This window comes from Carlito syrichta, unplaced genomic scaffold (genome assembly GCF_000164805.1).
Source record: "Carlito syrichta isolate Samal-C Ts95f unplaced genomic scaffold, Tarsius_syrichta-2.0.1 Scaffold150045, whole genome shotgun sequence".
NCBI classification, from domain to species: Eukaryota; Metazoa; Chordata; class Mammalia; order Primates; family Tarsiidae; genus Carlito; species Carlito syrichta.
This window is the reverse complement of record NW_007094141.1, coordinates 101,713-127,426: the sequence shown is the minus strand read 5'-3', so window position 1 is coordinate 127,426 and position 25,714 is coordinate 101,713. Positions and strand designations below refer to the sequence as shown.

The window sequence follows — 25,714 nt, the reverse complement described above, 5'->3', positions numbered from 1 at the left end:
CACTCCAGTCTGGGCGACAGAGTGAGACTCCAACTCAAAAAAAAAAGAAGTTACTTCTCAAGCAAGAAATGGTAATGGAGCAGAAAGTGTTATGCAACCATGCATTCAGTAAATGAAACACATTTTTAAAAGTAGCCCAGATACATTTTGAAGTTATTTGGTACATAAAATATTATAAGTACAGATTTTCTCTTCAAGGGCTCAGTGATGATCTGTTATTAGAGAGAACATGTCACCTGTATAAGGCATCATAAACAGTATTTTATTGCAAGTTATTCCATGGTATCTTTTTAAGCTAGTCCATGTTATTTTTAGAAGTCATTCAGGTTATGAAGTAAATTCAGTATAATTCTGTAAATAGTATCATCACTATAGTTTTTTTAAACAGTCCTACATTTTAAAATTAGTTTACTATTTTGCTTAGCTCTTGTAAAATGTAAAGTAGGATACATTTACTGAACTTTTAGTCATTTCTTAGATAACACATATATTCATTTTGTTTTATTTTGAAATATCACGGGTATGCCTGGTTCTGAGAAATTTTAAAGTAATTGTATGTTTTTGTCTCTAAAAGCATGAATTCCATCTGCAGTTCTATATTATGTCAAGATGTGGTCTTAAGGTTAATTATAGCATAATTTCCAAACATAATTTTAAGTTTAATTTAAGGAAATATGTCATAGAATTAGTATTGGAAGGTCTGGGAATAGAAGTCTGACAGACAGTTCTTTGACATTTCAGAATTGCCTGTGCTTTCACATTTCCAGCCCTGGCTCAAGCCACACTGCCTGTGTTTGAATCCTGGCTTTGCCTCTTGCAAGCGCATAGACTGACTCATCCTCCCTGAGTCCTCAGTTTCCTTATCTAGAATGTGTGGTCAAGATTAGTACCTGCCTCATAGGGATGTTGTGAAAACTGGATGAACTAAGCTATGTAAAATATTTAGCAGAATGCTTGGCGCATGAGAAATGCTCATTTAATATAAATTGGTATTGTTAAGGAGAGCATAGTATGTTATTTAAGGAGTGAAGAATTTGTAAAAAGAATAGGAAGATAAAATTCTATAATCACTGCTTAATCTTGGCAGAGTTCAAGTTTTTAGGGTTCACTACGTAGCTATAAACCAAAGCTTTGAATGACATATTGTGGTAGGATTTAATGTAAAAACAATCATTAGTGAAATATTTTTTGCCCAGGCAGTATTGTTCTAAAAAGTTGCTTCAGTTTATAGTCGACTACTTTTTTTTTTTTTTTTTTTTTTGATTTGGAGTCTCACTCTGTCACCCAGACTGGAGTGCAGTGGCCGCTCCCGGCCACCGCAGCCTCGACCTGCTGGGCTTCTGCGATCCTTCCGCCTCAGCCTTCCAAGTAGCCGGAATTACAGGCATGCGCTACCATGCCCGGCTGATTGTTTGATTTATTGCAGAGATGAAGTCTCGCTGCCCAGGCGGGTCTCGAACCCGCGGGCTCAGGCAGTCCACTCACCTCAGCCTCCCAAAGGTGCGGGATTACAGGCTGAGCCACCAAGCCCGGCTGACTACTTTTTTTAATAATGTAATAGTTTAATAATTATTTTGGGTGCTTGCCTGAATTAATAAAACATGTTTTCCAAAAATTGAATATTAACCTCTTTGCTCTGAGAATGGAAATAGAGTAGGGTAATAAACTATAAATGAACTTGTCTTTGACCTCCCCTCCTTAATTTTATTTTTAGTTATTGATGGCAAGGAGAACTTTAGTTTCAGTTCTTTGCGAAAATAATTTTAGATTCAGTTCTCTTGATGCTCTAAATTTAGGAAGCTAGTGGTTGGTTATTAATTTGATATGTGATCTAATGCAAAATTTTTAACTTTTGTAGTTCTTTTCTGTTTTAATTGACATGAATTCAACTTGGTGGTATTGTATGAACCATGTACATACACATCAGAGCTATGTTCTAACTTGTAACACTTTTGCCTAACATAACCTCATGGAAGATTAAAACCATTAAGTATATTTTTTAAAATGAATGTGACTTTTTAAAATAAAATATTTGCTTCTGAAGGTTTTTACATTTAGTAAATGTATTCATATGATCCTTATGCTTGAAGAAAATAATTGTCCTTAATTCCTATTTACTGAATTATAAGGGAAATTACTACATTATACCTTTTTTTAGAAGGATAAAGCTTTTCATGTAATCTACGGTTACCTCTTTTTTTTTCTCTCATTTTCAGATTTTGGATGATGAAATTCATGTAGACTTTTATGTAGCTGTTCCAGAAATAATGCCTGAGCTTAATCCATTAAGGAAGAAACTGAAAAAAAGATTTCCAAAGCTTATTCGAAGTAAGGGCAAATTCTTTTTATTATTTCAATATGCTATCAACAACTTTCTTCTCAACTTTGTTCAGTTAGGAAGCAAAGTTGTTGATATATATGTAGAATAAATATTATATCCTGATACTGAGTTCAGTGTTATATGAGAACATATGGATTTGATTTTTTTTTTCTTTTGGCATTAATATTGGTAATCTAATATAATTTGAAAACTAAGTGACTTTATAATATTGATTCTTTAAATTTAGATCATAGTCCTAGCTCCAAATTAATGGAATATATTATCTACTATTTATGTTGTCACCATACTATTTTACTGACTTTTAACTCTTTATCAATATATATGCTCATTTATTTAAACATTCATCATATATATTAATGCTGACTGTGCATGACTCTGGAGGTAATTTCCCTTAAGGAATTTTCCTGTTAAGGATATTATGTGCTTTACAATGTCTAATAAGAGATAAAGTTGCACATGAACAGCCATATTGTAAAAGTTTGAGGTATTATATGATAAACTCACAAGGTGCTATGGTTGTTCAGTGAAGGAAGAATTTACACATAGATGGAGAATTAGGCAAAGCATTATAAAGGAGATGACATTAATTGAATGAATTGATTAAGGAGAATATTATTTAAAATAGAAGAAATGTATTAATCGTGGACACTGAGGTAACTCAGAAACTCAGAACTTGTAGACCAGGTACAAGAAATATCAACGAGCTCTCTGGGCATAGGGAATGGTACCCCTACATTGAAACTGAAGAGGGTAATGGGAAATGTTGTTAGAAAGGTAGATTTATGCTGTATTGGGAAGGATTTTGTATGATGGACTAATGAGTGTGAACTTTACTCTATATTCATCAGTAATCTTTGAGAGGTTTTTGAGGTGGGGAGTGATATAATCTGTTCTTTAGAGCTTTAATCTGGCAAGAGTTTGTAAGATGTATTACCATGAATAGAAAGTAGAGGCAGGGAGACCAGTAAGAGTGCAATTGCAACCAACTAGTTGGGCATAGACAGCTTGAGTGGGAGAAAGGGCAGAGTCAAATAATGCTGAGATTTTTTAAGACTAGGAACCTCTCCTAATAAGAACTTTCATCAGTGGAAACAGGGAGTACATTTGGGAGGAAAAACAAAAGTTCACTCGTCAACACAGTTTGTTTTAAGTAGTGCTGACTGTCTGGTGTATATAGGTGTTATTTTTATTTTTTTGAGGTGGGGTCTCACTCTCTTGCCCAGGCTAGAATACAGTGGCATCATGGCTCACCATAGTCTCAACCTTGTGGGCTCAGGAGAGCCTTCTGCCTTAGCCCCCTGAGTAGCTGGGACTATAGACATGTGCCACCATACCTGGCTTTTTTTTTTTTTTTTTTTGGTGGAGATGAAATCTTATTTTGCCCAGTCTGGTCTCAAACTCCTAGATTCAAGCAGTCCTCCCACCTGGGCTTCCAAAGTGCTGGGATTACAGGCATAAGCAACTGTGCCTGGATGATAGGTGTTATTTTGAATAAAATTTTGTATTATAAACAGAACAAATGTTTTTAAATTGTTTTGGTAGATTTGCTTTCAAATTTTAGCTCTCGTTGAGCTAAAAAAAACCTGCTAAGATTTTTTTTTTTTTTTGAGTTGGAGTCTTACTCTGTCACCCAGACTGGAGTGCAGTGGCTGCTCCTGGCCACCGCAGCCTCGACCTGCTGGGCTCCGGTGATCCTTCCACCTCAGCCTTCCAAGTAGCCAGAATTACAGGCATGCGCTACCACACCCGGCTGATTTTTTGATTTATTGTAGAGATGAGGTCTCGCTGCCCAGGCGGGTCTCGATCCCGCGGGCTCAGGCAATCCACTCACCTCAGCCTCCCAAAGGCGCAGGATTACAGGCTGAGCCACCAAGCCCAGCTGCTAAGATTTTTATACATGCTAGCCGCTAATACTTGTCTGAATTCTAGATCATGATCGGTAACAAATTCAAATGGTCTCTCTAGTTCTTTTGTTGTACTAGAGTTTTGCTTGATTATTTTTGATAGCCTGCATTAAATCACACATCCTTATTAGATTTTAGACTGCTATTTGGCACTTTTTATTAGAGATTTCCATTTCAGTAGTGTTTGTTGTCATGAAATCACATTTATATGCTTTCTTTTTTTAAAATTCTTTCTTAAGAAAGACCTGAGACTGAGCATTATTTTAAAAATTAAACCAGAATTGCAATTGAATTTGGTGAAAATATATTTTATAATTTTTTTATGTCTAATTAGATTCAAGCTCAAGTCAGAGTGAAATAAACAGTACTAAATATAGTCAAAACTGAAAACGAATACTGAATCTGTGTGTCTTTATCTGGCTCCTTGCATTGCATGGTGAACTGATTTTTCACAGACATTAATTTTGTTACCTTTGCTACTTTATGCATTCTTGTATGACCCTTTTTGCTTCTTTTTTCTTTAGCTATGAGAATTTATTATTAGCACCGTCATTGCTAAATTTGTGACTATTGTTGTTTAGTTTTCAGATAACATCTTTTTATTCCAAAATAATATGTTTCCTGTAAAATTTTTATTTTATTTTTACTTTATTTCTCTTTTCATAATGAATCACAAAATTGCATATCATGGGTTTTACTTTATTTCTCTTTTCATAATGAATCACAACGTTGCATATCATGGTTAAGTACTTAGCATGCCCCCCCAACCCCATTTGCTTAACAAGGCATCTTAAAAAAGCAGACCTTTCCCCTTAGCTAACATTTTCTTTTCACCCCCACACAATCTCTTTAACACCACTGGCAAAACATTTGTGTTCGTTAAACATGAAAACAAACGATTAACCTGTCAAAAATGTTAAAAAAGGATATGTTAGATGTGCATTAGAACAAATAGAGCTTATATTATGCATTTTCAGAGCTTGTTCATATTCTTGTTTAAGAACATTTGATTCTCCTTATATCCAACAAAATTCTTTAGGGTGAAATAGAAATTATGTTTTGAGCAAGAGGATGAAATTAAAAAAAAAAGCCAAACAAACCCCTGCAGCTGAGCTCGTCAGTTCCTCATTAGTTTTACTAATGTGAGTGGGTGTGTGCACATTTTGCAGCATGTTTAATGTTGCAGTTTGATTCGTTTTCGGTTAATTGCTTACATAACTGTAGGCTAGTTCTCTATTTTTCTAATGCACATTTGACTTGTTTTCGCAGTATTTCTTTTTTGTTTCATTAAATGAAAACATTTAAAACTTGCTTTTAAAAATTTCTTGGAAGAAATTTTACTTCATTTGGCTTCTTACCTGGCTTCCCCTCAACATAAATGCCCTCTGAATTTCTTTCATCTCTAATAGAGATATGTTTCATTGATTAGCATTTTTTAAATTTCTAATTTTTTTATCATTTATTGTCTACTAAACCAAATATACTAGTATGAAAAAATACCTTAATGGTGTCATTTTTCTATTATGCATATTAATACATGGTAGGTGCTATGGCATATGGAAACAGGATTATTTTAAAACATACTAAGTTATTTGTGAGGGAAAGGGACATGATCAGAAAAGTTATAATTACACTAATGTGTATTCCTCTTAACTTGTAGCTCTTAAAATTGATACCAGTGCTCCAGTTGAAGTCTTGACCAAGGGATATTCACTCTACTGGGCATGACAGTGCTTTCTGTAAGGAAGTTGGTATTATATCATACATGAGACTCATGGATGTTAAAATTCTCAAAATTTAATGTGAAGTATTTTTTAACTCATAGAATAACATTTTGTACTTCAGAATATTGTTTTCATTATTGGAACAATTAGAATTATTTGGTTATATAAAGAAAAATACTGAAACATAGAGAATTTTTGCAATGTAATCAACTTGAAATTTTTCTAAAGTTTCCTCCTCATGTATTAGTTCAAAAACTATTCCTGTGTGAAAGACTCCACTACTGATTAGGTGCTGTAATAGTTACTGTAGATGATCTTGGCCATGTAACAACTGGCTATGTTATGCTTTCCTTTGTTTTCTTTCCTTTAATCTTAGTGGCCTCCCTGCTCTTCTTCACACACACTCCATGCTCTCCCTCCTCAGGTTTTTTGGGAGTATTCCCGTGTCTGCAGTACTCTTTGCTTACTTCCTGGCTTACTTTCTTATTCAAATATCACCTATGTAAAGCACTATCCCTCACTTTCCATTATCGCTAGATAATTATGCTTTTGTATTCTTTTCAGGACTGTCACTCTTGGCATTTTAGTTTTTTTTTTTTCATTTGTGGTGTGTGTTCGGTCCTCATTAATGCAAGGGTGGTTTGGTTTTGTTCGTTGCTATATTCCCATGGCCTAGAATAGAACCTGGCACACAATGTGTACTCTACAAATATTTGTACAAGAAATGAACATTTAATACACCATTCACTTGGTAGAAGATAAAGAACTAAATTGCAGCTTAAAAGAGACTACTTAGAATTTACAGATTTGGGGAAATTACAGTAATTTATGCATGGTAATTGAGTATGTACTGTATGCCCAGCCTTGAGTGTGATGGCTGTGAACAAAACAGATAAGGTCCTTGCTGTCATAGAACTAACAGTTTTGTTTTCTGTGGTAGACAGACTGGTTTAACTTTAGCATTTAATTATGCTCAGATTTTTCTAGTTAAACAAACAAACAAAAAACAAATCACAACTTCCCAAACTTCATTTGATTCAGCTATACTTTCTAGTTAAGAGCTTTCTGTTATTTTATACTAGGTTTTCCAAATAATTGTTTTCAGCAATTGGCTATCTCCATTTTCTTACCAAAAGTTATTTTTTCTTACAACCTTTTCTTCCATGATTTAGCTTAAATGTTGCTCTCAGTTACAATCACAGATCTTGTTTTTGCCAGAGTCAAAGGTCTGTTCTTAGTTTTCTTTGTTTCTTGAAATTTTCTTTTCATATACAATCCTAATTTGCTTCCTTTCTCACTAATTATTCCTTCTTTGTCATCCCTGACTAAAGAAGAAAGAAAAGGTATATCAGAGTGAAACACCTGATCAGATAGTTTAATATAGGTTATGTTCATTATGGAAATTGAATAGGGAGAATTAGAGGAAGAGCAAGAGAAAGGAAGAAAGAAGAAGGCAAAAAATAAAAATAGAGAAAAGAAAAAGAGGAGAGCGATTTCATAGCAATAGCAGGTAGCAAAGCCCTAGGAACAGCAATAAAATTTGCTATTTGACTGTATTGAAAAGCAGACTAGAATAGTGGCTAACAGACTCTCTCCGTCTATGTTAGCATAGACTCTCAGTCTTGACTTTATCACTTACTGTGACTTTAAGCAAACTTTTAAACATTTTTGTGCCTCTGTTTATTCATCTACAAAATGTGTTTCATAATAATATCTATCCTTAATGGTTTTGTGGTAAAGTATGAGGAGCTTAGCATAAGCTGGGTATATAACAAGTATATACAAGTACCCCATGGGGGCTACTATTATTATTACTGACTTCCTACAGTTCCTAAAGTAGCTATTCATTCTCCACAATTACTTTAGGAGAATTTATTCTTTGTCAAGTATTCACATATTATTTCCACCTTCATAACTCATTTATTGAATAAGCAGATACTTATTGAGGGTCTACTCTGTGCCTGACACTGCACTTAGTACTAAGGATTGAAAAATGAAAAGACATTTCCCATCTCTAAGAGTGAAACAAACTGCTGCACAAAAATGCAGTGAATGTATTAGTAGAAAATGTACAAAGTACATTGAGAAAGGAGGGACTACTTTATAGAATCAGATTATATATGAGTAAAGAAAATAGCAGTTAACTTGAGAAGTTAAGCATGAATAAGCCTTTGCTTTCCTAACATGCATCAGACAGAGGAAATGACCTTTCTTATACACAAAGTATGAGAGAACCAGTTGTGTTCAGGAAATTATAAGTAGCTTTCTATCATTTGGTACATAAAATGTCAAATAGTGATGGTCAATGAGGTTAGACGGTGGTAGGTGGAGGGCTTTGCATGCTATACCATGGAGATGATGATGATTTTCTTCAGATACAGGGTCTCGCTTTGTCACCCTGTCTGGAGGGCAGTGGCACAATCATAGCTCACTGCAGTCTTGAACTCCTGGGGCTCAAGATATCCTTCTGCCTCCATCTCCAAGTAGCTGGGACTACAGGCATACATCACCATGTGCGGCTAATTAAAAACAACTTTTTTTGTAGAGATGGAGTCTCGCTATGTTGCCTAGGCTGGTCTCAAACTCCTGGCCTCAGTAATTCTTTCAGCTCAGCCTCCCCGAATTCTGGGATTACAGGCATACGCCATCACACCTGGCACCATGGAGATCAGACTTTATCCTCCATGCAAATAAGAGCCATTGAAAACTTTTGCTCAGAAGAATGGTATAAGATTTGCTTATTAGAATGAGTATTGTGGGAACTATATAAGCAGTGGGGAGACTGCATGAAGAGGCCATATTAGGAACAGAGATCAGTGAGGAGGCTATTGTAGTAGTTTAGGTAAAAGATGGAGAAGGAAAGAATCTGGTGGTAGCAGTGAAGACAGAAGAGGAAGGCAGTGGTGGGATATTGAGGAAGTAGAATGAACAGTAATTACTGATTAAATGTTGGGGGTAAAGGAGAGGAAGGAATATAAATTTATTACCTAATTTTGTTCTTGAGTACTCCAATAAATATTATTTTGAAGATAAATACATAGGAAGTGAAGCAGTTTGGGGCACGACAATAATATTACAAGGTAAAGAGGGCAAGGAGGTAGACTGACACAACTTTATTACATATTAACATGAAGGATAAACAATATTAATATGAAGTAGGTTGTGATAAGTAATGTGCACTTTGTACTCTCTAGGGCAAGTAATGCACACCAAGAAATATAGTTCAAAACAAAATGGAATAAAAATGATACACTAACATTTTTTTGTTTAAAACCAAAATAAGTCTATAAAGGAGGAACAGAGAAACAAAAAAGATGAGACAAATAGAAAACATCAAAATAAAGACCTACATCCAGTCATATGAATAGTTATGCTAATTGGAAATGGGTAACACACTCCAACCAAAATGCAGAGATTACAAGACGATGAAAAAGCAATCCAACTATATGTTTTCTACAGGATACACACTTTACTTTCAAACACACAAATAGGCTGAAGTAAAATGATAGGTAAAGATATACTGAAAACTCTAAACATTAGAGAATTGAATCTTATATTACTATTAGAAAAAATACTTGTGTTAAAAGAATAATTATTACTAGAGAAAAAGATGAGGCCAGGTATGGTGGCTCACACCTGTAATACCAGCATTTTGGGAAGCAGAGGTGGAAGGATTGCCTGAGAAACTTGGCAAGACCTCATCTCTACAATTAAAAAAACAATTAACTGGGTGTGGTGGCATGTCTGTAGATCCCGTTACTTGGAAGGCTGAGGTAGAAGTATCATTTGAGCCCAGCAAGTTGAGGCTGCAGTAGCAGTGATTGTGCCACTGTACTCCAGCCTGGGCAACAGGTTGAGATGCTGACTCAGAAAAAAAAGTGAGAAAGAGAGACAGAGGGAGGGAGGGATATTCTATAGTAATAATGGGACATACTCATCTAAAAACAGTCTCAAAATACATGAAGCAAAAACTGACAGAATTGAAGGGAGAAATAGGCCAATTATCAAATACAGTGGGAGATTTTAATATTCTCAATAACTGATAGAACATATGTACAGAACATTAGTAAGGATATAAAAGATATGAACAATATTCTCAGCCATCTTGGCCTAGCTGATATCTATAAAACTCTTCACCCAGCAACAGCCATGTTATTTGGTGTTGAACATTCACCAAGATAGACCACTGTTTGTGTTAGAAGGCAAGTCTTTATTATGTCTAAATTTTATTAACTTAAAATAATTGAAGTCATACATGTATATTTTTAATCACAACTGATTAAATTGAGAATCATTAACCATGAAAAATCTCCAAATACATTGAAATTAAGCAGCCCACTACAAAATAACTCAATGACCAAAGAAGAAATTAGAGAATGTCTTGAACTGAATGAGGAAGAACACAACATATCAAAACCTGTGGGACGAAGCTGAAGCAGTACCTAGAAGGCAATTTATATCTTTAAAGGCTGAGTTAGTTGGGCGTGGTGGCACTCGCTTGTTGTTCCAGCTACTTAGGAGGCTGAGACAAGAGTATCACTTGAGACCAGGAATTCAAGGAAGCAGAGTTCCAAGATCATGCCTATGAAGGGCCACTGCATTCTTATTGGGTGAGACCTGCCTCTCTTTAAAAAAAAAAACAAGAGCTAAATTAGAAAAGAAGAATGGTTTAAAATTATTCTAAGATTTTTTACCTTACAAACGTAGGAAAAAAACCAAATTAAACCCAAAGTAAGTAGAAGGAAGAAGATAATAAAGATTATAGTGGAAGTCATTGAAATAGAAAAAGGACAAACAATAGAAAAAAAAATTAATGAAAAGAACACTAGTTCTTTAAAAAGATTAATAAAGTTGATAAAACTTTAGCTGGATTGATTTTAAAGTAAAAGAGAAGACAGATTATCAAATATCAGGAATGAGAGAGGAGGCATCAATATATGTAAACATTAAAAGATAATAAGCAATATTATGAACAATTTTCTGCAAATTAATGTGTCACCTTATATGAAATGGTCACATTTTTTGAAAGATACAGATTACTAAAAGTGTCTGGAAGATGTGGAAAATTTAAATAGATCTATATAAAGAAACGGAATTAGTAATTTATAACTTCCCCAATCAAAAGTACAGGCCCATTTGACTTCCGACTAGTGAGTTCTACCCAACATTTAAGGAAGAATAATCCCTACCCTTCACAAACTCTTTTAGAAAATAATGAGTAAGGGACACTTACTAATTCATTTTATGAGTTTAGCATTACCCTGATATCAAAGCTAGACAAGAACATCACAAGAAAGCTACAGATGAATATTCCTCATGAGCATTCCAGTAAAAACAGTAAAAAAAATCCTTTAAAAATACTAGCAAATTGAACCAGCCATATATGGGTGTTGTGTGTGTGTGTGTGTGTGTGTGTGTGTGTGTGTGTGTGTGTGTGTGTGTATGTGTAAATACACCTTAAACAAGGAGGTTTATTCCAGGAATACAATGTTGGCTTAACATCTGAATATCAATATATTATACTGTGTCAATAGAATACAAGATAAAGAACTTAAGATCATTGCAGTAGATGCAGAGAAAGAATTTGACAAAAGCAAACACCCATTCATAATAAGAACTCTCAGAGTATTAGAAATAGAAGTGAATTTCCTCAACTTGACAAAGCTCATCTATCAAAAAGCAACATTTCTAATGGTGAGACCATTGAGAAGGAATGCTTTCTACCTAAGATCAGGAACAAGGCACAAATCTGTGTCAGCACTTATATTCAACATTGTACTGCAGCTCAGTGAAATAAAGGACATACATATGGAAAAGGAAAAAATCAACTTGTCTTTATTCCTAGATGATATCCTAAGATATTCTAGTAAATGAATTCTAATAAGCATATTTAGTGAGATGACGGGATAAAAGATCAATGCACAAAAATCAACTGTATTTCTATATACTGCCAACCTACAATCAAATGAAATTTGTAGACCAGTTCCATTCACGTAAGCATAAAGAAATCAAAATATTTAGGAATAAATTTAACAAAAGTTGTGTAAAACCTGTTCATAGGTCAAGCTAAATGTTGCTGAAAGTTTAAGAAATACCCAAATAAATAGAAGGCTATAACATAGCTATGGTTTCGAAAACATAATATTGTTAAGATGAATTTGTAACCAAATTTTTAAATAGATTTTAATGCAATCTCAGCCAAACTCCCAGAAGGCTTCTATATTTAGATGGAAAAACAAAGAACCTGTAATAGAAGAAATAATGTAAAAAAGAAAGAACAAGTTGGTGGACTTATATTACTTGATTTAAGACTTTACTATAGAGCTAGAGAAATCAAGACACTGTTGTGTGGCATAAAGGATGAATGAATATGGATCAAGCATTGAGAGTTCAGAAGTGGACCTAAACCTATGTGGTCAACTAATTTTCAATGAAGGCATCATAGTTATATGGAGAAAGAATAGCTTTTTTCAATGAATGGTGCTAGGACAACTGGATAATTCTTTCCTCACTTCAAGCATAGAGATTAATTAAGAATGGATCACAGACCTAAATGTAATGGGTAAAGCCATAAAATTCTAGTAGAAATTTTTTTAGGAGAAAAATCCTCATGACCTTGGATTAGGCAAAAATTTCTTAGTATACAGAAATCATGAGCCATGGGGAAAAAAAGTTGCTAAATTGGACTTTATAAAAATTAAAAGCTCTTGCTTACAAGTAGTTACCACTAAGATAATAAAAAAGTAAGTCACAAACTGGGGAAAAATATTTGCCATGCATAACCCTGACTTGTATCCAGAATATATAAAGAGTTCTTACAGCTCAATAAAGCTGTCAAAAGGAGATAAAATAATTGAGTATACACTATGCAAAAGAATATGTACAGTTGGCCATTACACTCATGAAATTATACTAAACATCTTGATCAATAGAGAAATGCAAATTAGATAAAGAGAAAGACAGAAAAAGGAATATATAAGGTCAGATGAAGAAAGTTTTATTTGTGTTTGTTTTAGGATGGAAATGGCTTTAAAACAAATCTGTATCATCCTCAATCTATCACCGTTTCTCTTTTTTTTTTTTTTTTTTTTGTAGGAGTCTCACTCTGTCACCCAGACTGAAGTGCAGTGGCCGCTCCCGGCCACCGCAGCCTCGCCTGCTGGGCTCCGGCGATCCTTTCCGCCTCAGCCTTCCGAGTAGCCAGAATTATAGGCATGTGCTACCACGCCCGGCTGATTTTTTGATTTATTGTAGAGATGAGGTCTTGCTGCCCAGGCAAGTCTCGAACCCACGGGCTCAGGCAATCCACTCACCTCAGCCTCCCAAAGGAGCGGGGTTGCAGGCTGAGCCACCGAGCCCGGCTTATCACCATTTCTATTTCCTTTTTTCTAACTGTATACAGATAAATTTTTTTCAATAGTTCATCAACACCATCACTTCAGTATGTTTTAATGCAGAACTATTTCTTCTTTATCCATTCTTTCCTTCCTTATTACTTTTACATCAGCACTAGGATACCAGGCCCAGAATTACGAAGACATTTATTTTGCTCATTCTTCCAGCAAACATTTGTCATATTTACTTCTTACTGATTACTTACCTGCATCTTGGTAAAGATAACAAGTTGGTGGTTGGAAATCATGAGAGAGGCTGTCTATGGAGATACAAATCTAGTACTTATCAGTGAATAGCTGGTATTTAAAGTCATGTTTCTGGATGAGATCACTTAGAGAAATGTGCATGGAAAGAATAAAAGAGATGACTGAGCCCTGAGGTAGTTCAGCCTTTGGAAGTCAGCTAAGTGAGGGTGGGTAGGTCCAGCCCATAAGAAATGGAACAGCCAATAAGATTAGTGTTTCAGAGGACAGTTCATAATATTGTAGGAAGAGGAGGGATTACTCTGTACTGTTGCTGATAGGCTAAGTCAGAGGAGCATGAGAATTGACTATTGGATTTGCCAATGTGAAGGTCATTGAAGTAGGTACAGTATAAGAGAAAATAGTAGAGGAAACAGGCAGATTATTTGGAGAATTATGCTCTTATGTGGAGTGTTGGATGATAACTAAAAGGCATTCTGGAGTTGTGAAAGTCTTGTTTGTTTTATTTTGAGAGGGGAGATTTTATACCAAGGTTTATGAACTAATAAAGATTATCTAGGAATGCAGGGAAAATAGACATTGTAGAGGAAAGAAGGGAGGATCTGTGTCTTTTATAGGTGGGTTGAAGTGGGATTCAGTACACAAATGGAGAGAGATGGTCTTTGGTAGCAACATAGATAGTTCACCCATAGTGACAGGAAGGCAGTGTTGTGGGTATAGATTTAGGCCAGTTACCAAATAATTCTTGAGCTCTCACTATGTACAAGGCACCGTTCTTATGAAAGCAAACTTTAAAAAAAAAAAAAATATATATATATATATATATATGTATATATTTAAGTAAAGAAGTTTAAGTAGAGATATAGATGGTTTAACCAGTTGTCTGGTTTTTGTATACAGGCATGTTAGTGTTTACTAATATACTCTCTACATGCTGTTTAGTACTCAGTTATGTCAGACTGTGCTACTGAAAAAACTTAGAATTTTTCAATAGTTGTTCCATTTGTATGTCCCTTATCTCCCAAGTAGCTTGTAAGCTTCTCATGTTTAGTTGCTTTTATTTATAGCTGAAGTGCTCCTGAGACATCCTGAACAAGCCATGAGATGATAATCCTTAGAAGTAGAGTGTGTTGAGGATGTGCAGTGCTCTCTGTGTAATGAGTTCCTCACATGGAATCATCAAGAGAAGACTTGCTGGAGGCACACTGGGGAGGAATGTCTCTTTTGTGGCACATTCTCCACTATAATTTTTACCTTTCAAATAATTCACATTTTGTATAAAGAATTAAAAGTTGTTATGGCATAGTAGACTATTTTTTTTTTTGAGTTAGAGTCTCACTCTGTCGCCCAGACTGGAGTGCAGTAGCCACTCCCGGCCACCGCAGCCTCGACCTGCTGAGCTCTGGCGATCCTTCCGCCTCAGCCTTCCAAGTAGCTGGAACTACAGGCACGCGCTACCACACCCGGCTAGTTTTTTGATTTATTGTAGAGATGAGGTCTCACCAAGTTGCCCAGGCGGGTCTCGAACCCACGGGCTCAAGCAATTCACTCACCTCAGCCTCCCAAGGCGCGGGATTACAGGCTGAGCCACCAAGCCCAACTTAGTAGACTATTAAAAATGTGTATTTTTGTGTGTTAAATTTTTGTTGAAATGATAATAACTAAATCTTAGGAGAGCAGTTGTTTATGTTTGAAGTCTCCTATATGATCCTTTGAAAAATTCTTAATTTTAACCCAGATTCTTTTTTTCTCCTTATATTTGATTGCATTTCTTTTTTTACCCTAATGGAGAACAAAGTAACAACAGAATTCAATAAATTTTCAATTTTTAATTCTTACACTAGTTTCTATAACTATTTGTGCAGTAATGAACTACCTTCAGACTTTATCACTTACTATGATATTGTTTCCACTGTTAACTTTTGCTGCTTTCTGTTTTTCACTTCTTTATATGGGGGGGGTCCAGGTAAATTCTGTATAAAGTAGGTAAAAAGTTCTTAAAAGATTTCAAGAGTGTACTGTTAGCTTTTGTCATTGACTATAGATTTTATTTCAGAATGTCATCTATAGTTTTTAAAGTATGCTAAGTGTCATCATTGCATATACTTATTTATTAGTTACCTATAATGGTGTAACACTATTACCATAAACTTAATGGCTTGAAGCAACATACATTTATTATTTCACCATTTAGGTATATCAGGAATGATGTGTAGCTGAGCTGGGTTCTCTTCTCAAAGGTCTTACAAAGCCCTAATCAAGGTGTTGGTCAGGTCTGTGGTCTCATCTGAGACTTGAGGAGGGATAGATCTGCTTCTAGACTCATGGTTGGTTGTTGGCAGAATTCAGTTCCTTGTAAGCTGCTGGACTAAGTTTCTCAGTTTCTTGTGGGCTGTCAGCCTGAGGCTATTTTCAGCTTCTTGCCTTGTGGCCTTCTCCAAATGGTGGCTCACAACACTACAGCTTACTTCTTTTTTTTTTTTTTCCAGTTGGAGTCTCACTCGGTCGCCCAGACTGGAGTCCAGTGGCCGCTCCTGGCCACTGCAGCCTCGACCTGCTAGGCTCCGGCGATCCTTCTGCCTCAGCCTTCCAAGTAGCTGAAACTACAGGCCCATGCTACCACACCCAGCTAAGTTTTTGATTTATTGTAGAGATGAGGTCTCTCCAAGTTGCTCAGGTGGGTCTCAAACCCACTGGCTCAGACAGTCCACTCACCTTGGCTTCCCAAAGCACGGGATTACAGGCTGAGCGACCGAACCCGGGCTAGCTTACTTCTTAAAAGCCAGTAAGAGTCTCCTCCAAGACAGGCTGCTTTTGGGAAAACTCTAACTGGAGTTTTTCCTCTACTTTCACACCACCACCCATAATAGTCATCAAACAGAAGAAGACTTCTGTGACCAAACGTGTTAGGTTTTTCAACAGGCAGCACACACCAGCTGGGTGTCCTCTAATTCAGCTCTGACACTTTCTATCTGGGGATGTGTCAGATCCCCAAAACTGCCACCTCAGACATCAGTCGCAAGTCCAGGCCTCTGAAGCTTCTGACCTATTGGCTTCAAGTAGGGGTTCCCTCAGCCCCCTCTTTGGGTTAAATTGATTTGCTGGGGCAGTTCACAAAACCCAGGGAAACACATTTATTAGTTTATTATAAGGGATATTGCAAAGGATAAAGACAGGGAGACAAGTAGGGCAATGTATGGGGGAAGAGTTATGGAGCTTTCATGTCTTTCTTAGTGTACCTCCCTTGAGGGAGGAATCTCTACCTTCAGCCATCTGGAAGCTCTCCTATTAGGAAGCTCTCAAAACCCCGCCCGGTTTTTATGGGTTTTTATAGAAGCTTCATGGCATTGGCATTTCTTCCTCCAGGTTAGATAGTGGGACTTTCTCTGGGGAGGCTCTTAAAACCCACAATCAGAAAGGTAGGGGAGCTGGGCATGGTGGCTCAGCCTGTATTCCCGTGCCTTTGGGAGGCTGAGGTGAGTGGATTGCCTGAGCCCGCGGGTTCGAGACCCGCCTGGGCAGCGGAACCTCATCTCTACAATAAATCAAAAAATCAGCTGGGCGTGGTAGCGCATGCCTGTAATTCCAGCTACTTGGAAGGCTGAGGCGGAAGGATCGCCAGAACCTAGCAGGTCGAGGCTGCGGTGGCTGGGAACGGCCACTGCACTCCTGTCTGGGCTACAGAGTGAGACTCCAAAAAAAAAAGAAATGTTGTGGGGGAAAATTAGAGTCCTGCCTTGGGACAGGCTGAAAGGAGGGCAGGAGAAGGTCAGAGAGATTCTGTTTCTTAGGCCTGCTCCTGAGTCCTAACCAACCAATATTGTAACAAAAGCCTGTAACAAGGTCTATGAGAGTTATGAACTAGGAATCATGGAACCATGGACGAAAACCAGGTTATAAATATATATCATGATACTACACAGGTATTATAGCTTTATGTAGTGCACTCATGTACACATAATCATTCTGTCTCTTGGTTAAAAGCAAGTTGCAGTCTCATCCACACTCAGTGGAGATCACCCAAAATCCTGATACACCAGGAAACAAGGATCAAGGAAACCATGAAGTCTATTTGCCACAATGTATTTGCTTTTTCTTCACATATGATACAAGCTTATTTTATTCAGTAGTTTTTGCTGCTTATTTAGATGTAGTGATAATTTTGGATTTTTTATTTTTCTAACCAGATTCTATTGGCCGTGACATCCCCAAAATGCTTGAATTATTTAAAACTGGACATGAAATTAATGTAGATGACGAAAGGGAGAATTTTCTTCAGACCAAAATAGCAACAGTAAGTTATGACTAAAATTACCAAATAACTCTTTTTTCTTTTTTGTTCATGTAATTTGTTAATAATTTATAATATTATACCAGTCATTTGAACTTGTTCTCAGCATTAACATTGAGTGACAGTAAATATACACAAAGGTAACTTTTTTATTCTTATAGATTGAATTCATAAATTATAATGGTACTTGAGAATTCCTTCTAGAGTTATGTGCTACTATGACATTTACTTATACTTTGCCTTATTTATCTATTTTATGTATATAATTTTTGTTCTCTAATATTTTAAGTTTATTGACAATAAGGTCTAGACCTTGTATATCTCCTATACAACATTGCATAATGCTGAGCTCATAGTAGGTATTAAATGCCACTTTAGTGGAATTGTATAATTTGCTTTTTTTTTTTGAGTTGGAGTCTCACTCTGTCGCTCAGACTGTAGTGCAGTGGCATGCTCATGGCTACCCCAGTGACGACCTGCTGGGCTCTAGCGATCCTTCTGTCTCAGCCTTCCAAGTAGCTGGAACTACAGGCATGCGCTACCATGCTTGGGTAATTTTTTTTTTTAATTGTAGAGACGAGGTCTCGCCAAGTTGCCTGGGCTGCCCTCGAACCCTCAGGCTCAGCCAGTCCACTCACCTCGACCTCCCAAAGTGCTGGGATTGCAGACTGAGCCACTGAGACCAACCAATTTGCTTTATTTTAATGAATCGTGTCTGATTATTTTTGTTTGCATTTTTAAAAATTGTTTCCTTACTTTTAGGAGATACTGGAAATCAGTTTCCAATGCCACTTTAGGACACTTGTATAGATACATCAGATTTATAGTACTGTGTTTTTAAGTATATAGTTATTAGAAACATTAAAGTTATTTATACTAAAGAATCTCTAAAGTGCCTTAGATCTAACATGTAATTGTTTTCCTATTCAATAACTATAGGAATAACAGTTGCATTGATAGCAAAATTTAAACAGTGACTACCAAATGTCAGTTGCAACTCTAAACACTTCTCATATATTCTGTTTTTTAATCCTCAACCCTCTGAAAGGTGAAAGTATCAGGATACCCCATTTTATAGATAAAGGCATAGAATCCCAGAGAAGTTAATTAACTTTTCCAAGGTCTCACAGCTACTGTGAGACAGAGTAGGTATTTGAACCTTGGCAGTTTCCTCAGGAGTTCAGGCTCTTTACCTCTATACCATCTTGCCTCATGTATAGAACTATTAGAATTAGTATGATTCTTCTTTGTCCTCCCATCTTACTCTTAAGGGGAATTCTGCATCATACCCAGTGACTCATAGTCCAGGTTCATAGAGCTGTGCCCACTGTAGATCATCAAAAATAGAGGAAAAACTAAGCACTATGTTGCCAAGGTTGACCTCAAACTCCTGGACTCAAGTAATCCTCCTTCTTCAGCCTCCTGAGTAATTGAAACTCCAGGCACGGGCCATCATGCCTGACTTCTCAGCTAGTTTTACGGTAGGAAAACTTGCTTTGGAAAGGGAGCTAAGCAGGTTTAATCCAGTCTGAGGTTGGAAAACCCCTACTTACCATCATTACCATCAAAGCTCAGCTCCGGTTTATTTGGCATTGAGCTCTGCTAGTGTCTGATGTTGGAATTTCCTTGTTTCTGAAAGACCCTTGGCAGCGTTTCTTGTTTCTTAGAGTTGACAACATTGTAATCTAAAAGCCAAACAAGTGAAAAACAGAATACAGATTTTAAGAATCTGTTCTAGCAGTAGAGACTTCAGTTTGAATACCTGTTCTGCTACTTTAGAGATGACAGACTCTAAGCAAATTTCTTAATGTTGTGTCTCAAATTTCCTCATCTATAAAATGTGTATAGTAATACCTACTTCACAATGTGGTTTTGAAGATTAGTTAAAATGTTAAAATATCTATTGTTATTGATTTGGATGGCCTTTTAGGACTATGAAGTATCCTCATAATATTCTTTTTTTCTAGCTGAACTATATCTGCCTTTTCTTAAGTAATGTTTTCAGTATATTTAGTAGTTAATAGTTTATGCATCTCCTGACTCAGTATAAGAAACCATGACATTTCATTCTTTTCAACAAACACTATAGAGATTAAAACATGGGCTCCAGATTGGACTATTTGGGTCTTTTGGAGCTATGTTTTTTCTTAATGAAAAATAAATTGCATGTTTAAAGAGTATTTTTGAATATATTTAAGTATTATGTCAGGAGGTTAAAAGAGTAGGTTTTACATTCATGTTGTCTTGATTCAAATCCTAGTTCCAGCTTAGAAAAAATTGTACCACCTTGCCCTCAGAAGCTCACTTTTCCCCCATTCCCCATTTCCCCCATATGTAAAATGATGATAATAATGATATTTACTTTCTAAGCTAGGAAGGATTAGATGAGATAATAGCATAACTATTTAGCAGATGACTTCCTGGCTAAGGTAGAGTAAGAGGGATTTGATTTACCCTTCTACCTACAACAATCAGCATTACCTTGATACCAAAACCAGACAAAACTACAGTGCAATATCATGTATGAACATAGATGTAACGATTTCTAGACTAAATTTTAGCAAATAGAATCCAGCAATATATAAGAAAGGATAGCGTATCATAATCAAGTAGAGTTTATTGTAGGTTAGTTTGACATTTAACAATCAATTATTATAATTCACTGTATTAACCAACTACAAAATAAAAGCCATATGAGCATCTTAGGAGATGCAGAGAGTGCCTTTGACAGAATCCAACATCCACTTCCAATTAAGAAGTCTCAGCAAACCAGGGATAGAAGTCAGTGTCCCTAGCCTAATAAGCAGTATCTAACTAAAACCACTAACTGACTTCATACTCAGTGGTGAAACGCTGGATATTACTTTCCCCCTAAGATCAGGAACAAAACAAGGATATCCACTCTCATCAATTCTTGTCAACATTGATCTGGGGATTCTAGGCAGTGTAATTAAGCAAGAAAGATAAAAAGGCATCTAGGTAAGAAAAGAAGGAAGAAGTAAAACTCTCATTCACAGCTTATATGCTCTAGCTAATGTAACAAAGAAGTCAGTTAAGTAAGGTTGATACAAGCTCAAGACACAAAAACCAGTTGTGTTTCTGTATAATAGCAGTGAATATTTAGAAATTGAAATTAAAAACCAAATTTCATTTATAATAATATCAAAATGTTAAATACTTATGGGTTAAATCTGACAAAAGATCTAAAAGATCTGTACACTGAAAACTTCAAAACATAGTTAAGGGAAATTAAAGACCTAAGTAAATGGTGAAGTTTTTCTTGTTTATGAGTCAGTAGACTCACTATTGTTAAAATGTTAGTTTTCCCCAAGGTAATATATAGATTCATTTCATTTGCAAAGTTCCGGTCAGTTTTTTTGTAGAAATTGACTACCTGATTCTAAAATTCATATAGAAATATAAAGAATCTAGACTAGTTAAAACAACTTTGAAAAAGATCAGAGTTGGAGATCTACCTGATTTCGAGATTTATAAAGCTACAGTAATTAAAGCAATGTGGTATTGATATCAAAAGAAATAAAAACAATTAATGGAATAGAATAGAATAAAAAAAAAAAAAAGAAAGACAAAAGCATATGGACAACTGGTTTTCAACAAAGTGCAAAGGGATTTTTAGTGGAGAAATGACAGTATTTACAGCAAATGGTACTGGATCAATTGAATATCTATATGTAATAAAGTGAACTTTAACTCATACTTCAAACTATGTATAATAATTAACTCAAAATATATCAGAGAGCTAAATATAAGGCTTAAAATTATGAAACTTGCAGAAAAAAATTTGGGCTAGAGAATAATTTCTTAGATATGACATCAAAAACATGATCCATAAAAGAAGAAACTGATAAATTGTACTTTATAAAAATTAAAAGCTTCTGCTCTTTAAAAGACACTGTGAAGAGAGTGAAAAGACAGCTCACAGATTGGGAAGAAGTATTTGAAAATCAAATGTCTGATAACTCTTGATTGTATAAAGAATTCTCAAAAGCCAATAATAAAATTACCCAATATTAAAAATCAGCAAAAGATTTGAACCAACCTCACCAAGGAGATACATGGATGATAGACATATGAAAAGTATGCCCAGCATCTTTAGTCATTAGGAAATATAAATGAAAATCCCAAAGAGTAATCACTTACACATCTACTGGAATGAATGACATTAAAAAGTTGGCCATACCAATTGTTGTGAGGATGTGGAGGGGCTAAGGCATTCTTACACTGTTGGTGGGACTGTTAAATGATGCCACCTCTTTGGCAAACTATTTGGCAATTTCCTAAGTTGAACATCCACCTACTATATGATTTGGCTATTCCACTTTTAGATAATTTACCCAGGAGAAATGAAAACATGTCTATACCAAGACTTGTAAACAAGTATTCATGTCAGATTTATTTTTAACAGCTCTTAACTGGAAAAATTCCAAATGCCCATCACAGATGAATGTGTAAACAAAAATACTCTTTAGTGATAAGAAGAAATAAGCTAGATACATATGCTATAATAAGGATGGATTTCAAAATGATTATGCTGAGTAAAAGAAGTCAGAAAGAAGGAGTATATCCTGTATGATTAAACTTATATAAAATTCTGGCAAATGCAAACTAATGTATAGCAACAGAAAGCAGGCTAGTGGTTGCCTTGGGGACACAGTGGGTAGGGAAGAGTAAGAAGAAGGAATTACAAAGGCCCATAGTGAATTTGGGGAGTGATTGACATCTTTGTTATTCCAACTGGTGATTGTTTTATGAGTATGTGTGTGTGTGTGCATACCTAAATCAAAGTTTAATAATTGTATACATTAAGAATGTGTAGCATATTCAATGGATACTATTTAGCAATTAAAAGGAATAAAGTATGGATATATCCTACAACATTGATGAACCTCAAAAATATTATGCTTAGGGAAAGAAGCCAGACACAGAAACTGCATGCTGTATGAAATTATTTGAAATATCCAGAAAAAGCAAATTACATGAAATATTCAGAAAAGGCAAAACTTTAAAGACAAAAAGTAAACTAGTGGATACCAAGGTGGGAGAAACAGGCATTAACAGTAAATGTGTATAAGGGATCATAATGGGGTGGTGAAGAAATTTTCTTTTTTTTTTTAATTTTAAAGATGTGGAATACAATTCAGGGTTAGGTATACAGGTGCTCATTATGCAGTTACCCTTGTTGATGAGGTGTGCCCCTCCCTTCCTTGGCAGTTTCCCTCAACAGCCAATCCTATCCCCCCTCCCCTGGCAGTTTCCCACTACTGTCAATCCCTTTCTTACAGTATTATGATAATTGTTCAAAGTCTGCTTATGAGTGAGAATATATGGTACTCTGTTCTTTGTTTCTGTGATAGATCACTGAGTATGATCGGCTCTAAATCCATCCAAGTTGCTATGAAGTCCATATGGCTGCATAATATTTCATTGTTTATATGTACCACATTTTTTTATCTAGTCCAGATGATGAAGATATCTTCAAACTGATTTGTGGTGGTGGTTGCAAAACTTGATAAACTTAACTAATTAAAAAACATTGCATTTTATATTAGAAGATGGTAAATAATATGATATGCAAAATATTCCTCAATAATGTTATTAAAATGTATAGTATGTGAGGTATAACTCAATAAAACTGTTTAAGAAGTAGTAAAAAACTGTGAAAAAAAAATTTTTTCCACAAATTTTATTTAATATTATAATCATCAGAGCTAATAACATTAAATTTTCTAAAAACAGATTTCAAAGAAACTTAAGAGGTTTCCATAAGAGAAGTTATTAATATACGGTAATAAATATTGAAAATGTCCATTATCTTCGTGGCCAATATGGTATGGCAATTTGATTTAGAATGAGTATAGATAAATGTCACATGCCTATTAAGGATCCTCCTCATTTTGGATAAAAGAAAGATACTTAGAACAGGGGTCAATAAATGACAGTCTGCAGGCCAAATCTGGCTGTGATGGTATCCTGTTTTTGTACAGCCTGCTAAGAATGGTCTTTACAATTTTAAAGAGTTGAAGAAAAACAAAACAAATAATATGCCACAGAGACTGGATGTGGTGTGCAAAGCCTGGATGTGATATGCTTACTATCTGGCTCTTTCCAGATAAGAATTGCTGACACCTGATCTAGAAAGATGTTTTTTGGGGAGAGTGAAATGGATTAGTTCTGTGGTTCTATTTACCTGGTCCCGAGAGACTGTCTCACTTTAGTTAAATCATCTTGATGTTTCTTGTTGTGATTCTGCTTCAGGATCTGTTTCTAATATTGATGTAATGTGAAATTGATTTTGAGTAGTTTAAACTAGTTTTCCTTTTGTAACAAACTGCTAAATAAAATCAATCGACTGCTCTTTCTTAATTGTTTAACTTGAGGTATAGCATCCTTGGTGCTACACCTCAGTCACTGATGCCTTTGTGTATCAGAACAATGCTATAATAATACTCTCATAGCTAGGCAGTATCTAGCATTTGTCATCAGTACTTGTGGGTAAATTAGTTTTGTTCCTAACCTTTCCTGCCATTTGCATCTGTAACTTACATATTCATGAAATTGGTTTTGTCTGTATACTATCAAATCAAATGCTCATTACTGTGAAAATATTTAAATGATATGTTGAACATCATGAAAATAGAACGAGTTATGGGAATATTTTATTTTTATTTTTTATTTTTCTAAGAGACAGAATCTGGCTCTGTTGCCCAGGCTGGAGCACAGTAATGTGATTATAGCTCACCACAGCCTTGAACTCCTGGACTCAAATGATCCTCCCATCTCAGCTTTCCCAGTAGCTGTGTCTACAGGCATGAGCCACCACACCTGGCTGATTTTTAATTTTATGTAAAGATGAGGTCTCACTATGTCACTCAGGCTGGTCTCTAACTGCTAGCCTCAAGTGATCCTCTTCCCTCAACCTCCCAAAATGCTGAGATTACAGGCATGAAACACTGTGTCTGGCCAAATATTTTCTTTTTGAATCAGTTCTATATTGCTATTCTGTAGTCATTTATTTTCTCTTTTGGCATGAAGCATAATTAGTTGGAATAAAAGTAAGTTGCTAAGTGGTCAGATTTAGGGGAAAGGCTTTAAGGCATAACACTAAAAATAAAGGGCTGCAGTGGGAAAGAAAGTACATTTCTTCCACTTTTTCCCCCAGTGAATTTTTCCATAAAATAGAAATGAAACTAAGGCAGGTCCTTAAAAAATGAAATTGAGACATATGTGCCTGGCCGATGTTTATATTCCAAATGGAAGTTTTTAAAAAAAGGATTTATCTTCATTTATTCATAATGTAGAAAACAATATAATAGTCATAATTCTGCTATCCAGATAACTCTTTTGACATTTTAAAATTTTCAAATTAATATATGTAATGGTTACATTCAGATAGTTCAAAAAAGCACATAAGGAGGCACTAGAGCAATTCCCTGCAATTATTTTTTGTGAGACTCTTGTAAACAGTTTTATTTTTGTTCTTTCAGAAATATTAAGGCATACACATAAATTCCCTTATAAAATTTATTTATGTACAAGACATTATGCCACATACAATATTCTATAACTTTCTTTTCTGTGGATAAAAATATAGCATGAATGTCTTCAAACATATTGCATGGCTGAGCCCAGTGGTGCACATCTGTAATCCCAGCACTTTGAGAGCTCATTTGAGTACCACTTGAAACAGGAGTTTGAGACCAGCCAGTCAACATAGCGAGACACCATCTCTACCATAAAAATAAAAAGTTAGCTGGGCATGGTGGCATGTGCGTATGTAGTCCCAGCTACTTGGGAGGCTGACGTGGGAGAATGGCTTAAGCCCAGCAGTCCAAGGC

General features: G+C 35.6%; 1 protein-coding gene across 1 annotated transcript in view; it reads left to right on the top strand.

Moving 5' to 3' along the window:
• Positions 1 to 25,714, top strand: part of MRPL1 (mitochondrial ribosomal protein L1) — a 72,249-nt gene that overhangs the window by 23,526 nt on the left and 23,009 nt on the right. Inside the window, exons 6-7 of the mRNA XM_008050549.2 lie at positions 2,217 to 2,328; positions 17,755 to 17,861. Of these exons, the coding sequence (XP_008048740.1) occupies positions 2,217 to 2,328; positions 17,755 to 17,861 (219 nt within the window). The remainder of the gene's footprint in view (positions 1 to 2,216; positions 2,329 to 17,754; positions 17,862 to 25,714) is intronic.